General features: G+C 46.7%; 1 protein-coding gene across 1 annotated transcript in view; it reads right to left on the bottom strand.

Annotated features, from left to right (window-relative positions):
• Positions 1-727: 727 nt before the first annotated feature.
• Positions 728-2268, bottom strand: part of LOC113215480 (uncharacterized) — a 25255-nt gene continuing 23714 nt past the window's right edge. The window contains exons 6-9 of the mRNA XM_052268394.1: positions 1432-1905; positions 1124-1353; positions 916-1052; positions 728-833 (exon numbers count right to left, since the gene is read on the bottom strand). Of these exons, the coding sequence (XP_052124354.1) occupies positions 728-833; positions 916-1052; positions 1124-1353; positions 1432-1905 (947 nt within the window). The remainder of the gene's footprint in view (positions 834-915; positions 1053-1123; positions 1354-1431; positions 1906-2268) is intronic.

The raw sequence follows: 2268 nt of genomic DNA, 5'->3' as shown, positions 1-2268 counted from the left end.
TGAAAGGACTAAAAGTATACTGACGATCCGCCTGAAAAACTTCCCTAGAAATTTGAATCGTGTTCGTACGACTACCCGTTCAATAGAAAGCATCATTCGGAAAACTTCACAAAAGGAGGACAAGTATGAGCACTTTTTAAATTATTTATTGATAGAACAACATTTTTTTAAATACCTAAGAAATCAGAAATATTGAGTCATAATGAAACATATAGGGAATTAAGTGAAAGGCCCGGGGAGGGAGAGGGGAGGGGGCGGAATCATTCATCCAGAGGCATGGCAAGGGTGTCTTCGGGGTCGTCCACCTCTTCCTCCTCAAAGTTTTCATACTCTTCCAACGGCTGTTCAAATATTTCGTCGTTGTCTGATACCCATTCGTCGGGCACATCATCTTCATCCTGAAATAACGAAAACAGGTTAAGAAAAATCCGAGCAACGACTTTATCGTGCATGCAGTTGATGTCTCACCTCAGCTGAGTCGTCCTCTAGATTTATTACGAACTGTGTGGGGTTGTCGAAGAACTCGTCCGCGATGTGGTCGATTTCCATCATCTCCTGCTCTCGCTTCATAACGTGCTCTACACAGGCATTCCATTTCTCCGGGGTGATGGTGTCGAATGCTTCGTCGATGAGCTTAGCGACGGACACCATGGTGAATTGGCAGTTGTTCAGGGCGACATACCCCTTCAAAGAACCCCTTCTTCAACTTCAACTTCAACAAGGGTTATTACGACGAACCCCAGACCAGTTCAATAGGATTAAGCTCACAGTGATATGGGGGTAGCCTGAGCACTGTGTGCCCATGACTATTTGCCAGCTCGTCGATTTCGTACCTGTAGAAAAAAACATCGACAAAAATAAGCACTTTTGTACCTTGGCTGGTGAGAGAGAAGAAAAAGGAATTAAAAACATTACCGTTTTTGAATGCCCCTTTCCTTAATTACTGCTATCATTTCAGCTTTCGTCTGCTTTTTCTCATCGCAGGGAATATTCTTGTCAACCATATATGCTACAATGTCTTTCTTGAGGTCGCCCATCGTTGGCGCCCGATCCTAAAAAGCAGAAAATATTTTAAAATGGTGAAAAAGACTCAGTTATAAGTACGAGCTATCGTGTATCAAACCTTCAAAACAGAATGGTAGGACGCATTGTCCATCACGATAACAGAGTTGGCTGGGATATTTGTCATTAGTTGCTCTTTAAACCATTTGGTGAAGCGCTTCGCACACATTTCATCATGATGTGTTCCACCTGCGACGCGCTTTGCTTTGGTGGCGACAAAAACAAGCTTTGCATTACTCACAAAGCCTGACGCACTACCGGCATGCAATAAAACAAATCTGCCACCTTTTCCTGTAAATATACACGACAGTTAACTTTCGAAGGAGAAGAGAGGAAACGGGAAAATAGGGAAGGGGGGGGGGGGGTTACCTGATGGCGTGTTCGGACCAGAAGTTAGGCCCTCCCGGTACACGTCGCGGTACGATTGGATGCCAGTGTCGTACCATGCGTGCGACGTAGTGTACCTCTGGTTAACGTAGCTTTCGTCAAGATACACAATGTTGCGTTTTTCCCGCCGAAATTGTTTCATTTTGATGAGATAATCCCGTCGCCAGACAATAAGTTCTTCTCGCTCCAACAAAATGCTCTTCCGGCTGCGCCTCATGTACCTGAAGCCAATGTCGCGCAGTATGCGCTGCATGGTGCGCAGGGTGAAGTTGCTGGGGAGCAAAGGGTCGGCCTTCACCGCAGCCAGGATGCGCTTGGCCGTCGGCGGAATCTTGTGTCGGTAGAACATGTGGACTTTGTGACGGATTGCTGTCCAAACCCAACTACCATACACCTTCTCGCGCTTAGTGTCGTCAGGCTTAGGTCTGTGCTTGCCCGGAGTCACGGGTTTTACACCTGCAACAAGTAAGCAGATGGCAGAAAATCCCACTTCCCGAACGGAGGGGGGGGGGGACAATTACGCCTACCTGTCTCGTGATCCTTTCTCAACTTTTTTACAGTTGAACAAGATGAACCCGTGAGGGTTCCCGCCGCTTCGAAGCAATCCAGCCTACTCCAGTGCGGGAACATTTGACGGAGTCCACCGTAGACATTTAAAGTCAATCGCTGCTCGCGACCGTTCAACGTTTGTCCGCGTTTCCGAACAAATCTGTACTTTCCTGGTGATTGCAGCACATTCTGACTTGGAGACTCTCCCACCTTCACAAGGAAATTATTATGTGAAAGACCTCATAGTAAGGGCGTAGCGCGAATTTAGAA

Source organism: Frankliniella occidentalis, unplaced genomic scaffold, assembly GCF_000697945.3.
Source record: "Frankliniella occidentalis isolate FOCC.00 unplaced genomic scaffold, Focc_3.1 Scaffold68, whole genome shotgun sequence".
Taxonomy (NCBI): domain Eukaryota; kingdom Metazoa; phylum Arthropoda; class Insecta; order Thysanoptera; family Thripidae; genus Frankliniella; species Frankliniella occidentalis.
Note: the sequence above shows the minus strand (reverse complement) of the source record. Positions and strands in the feature narration are given on the sequence as shown.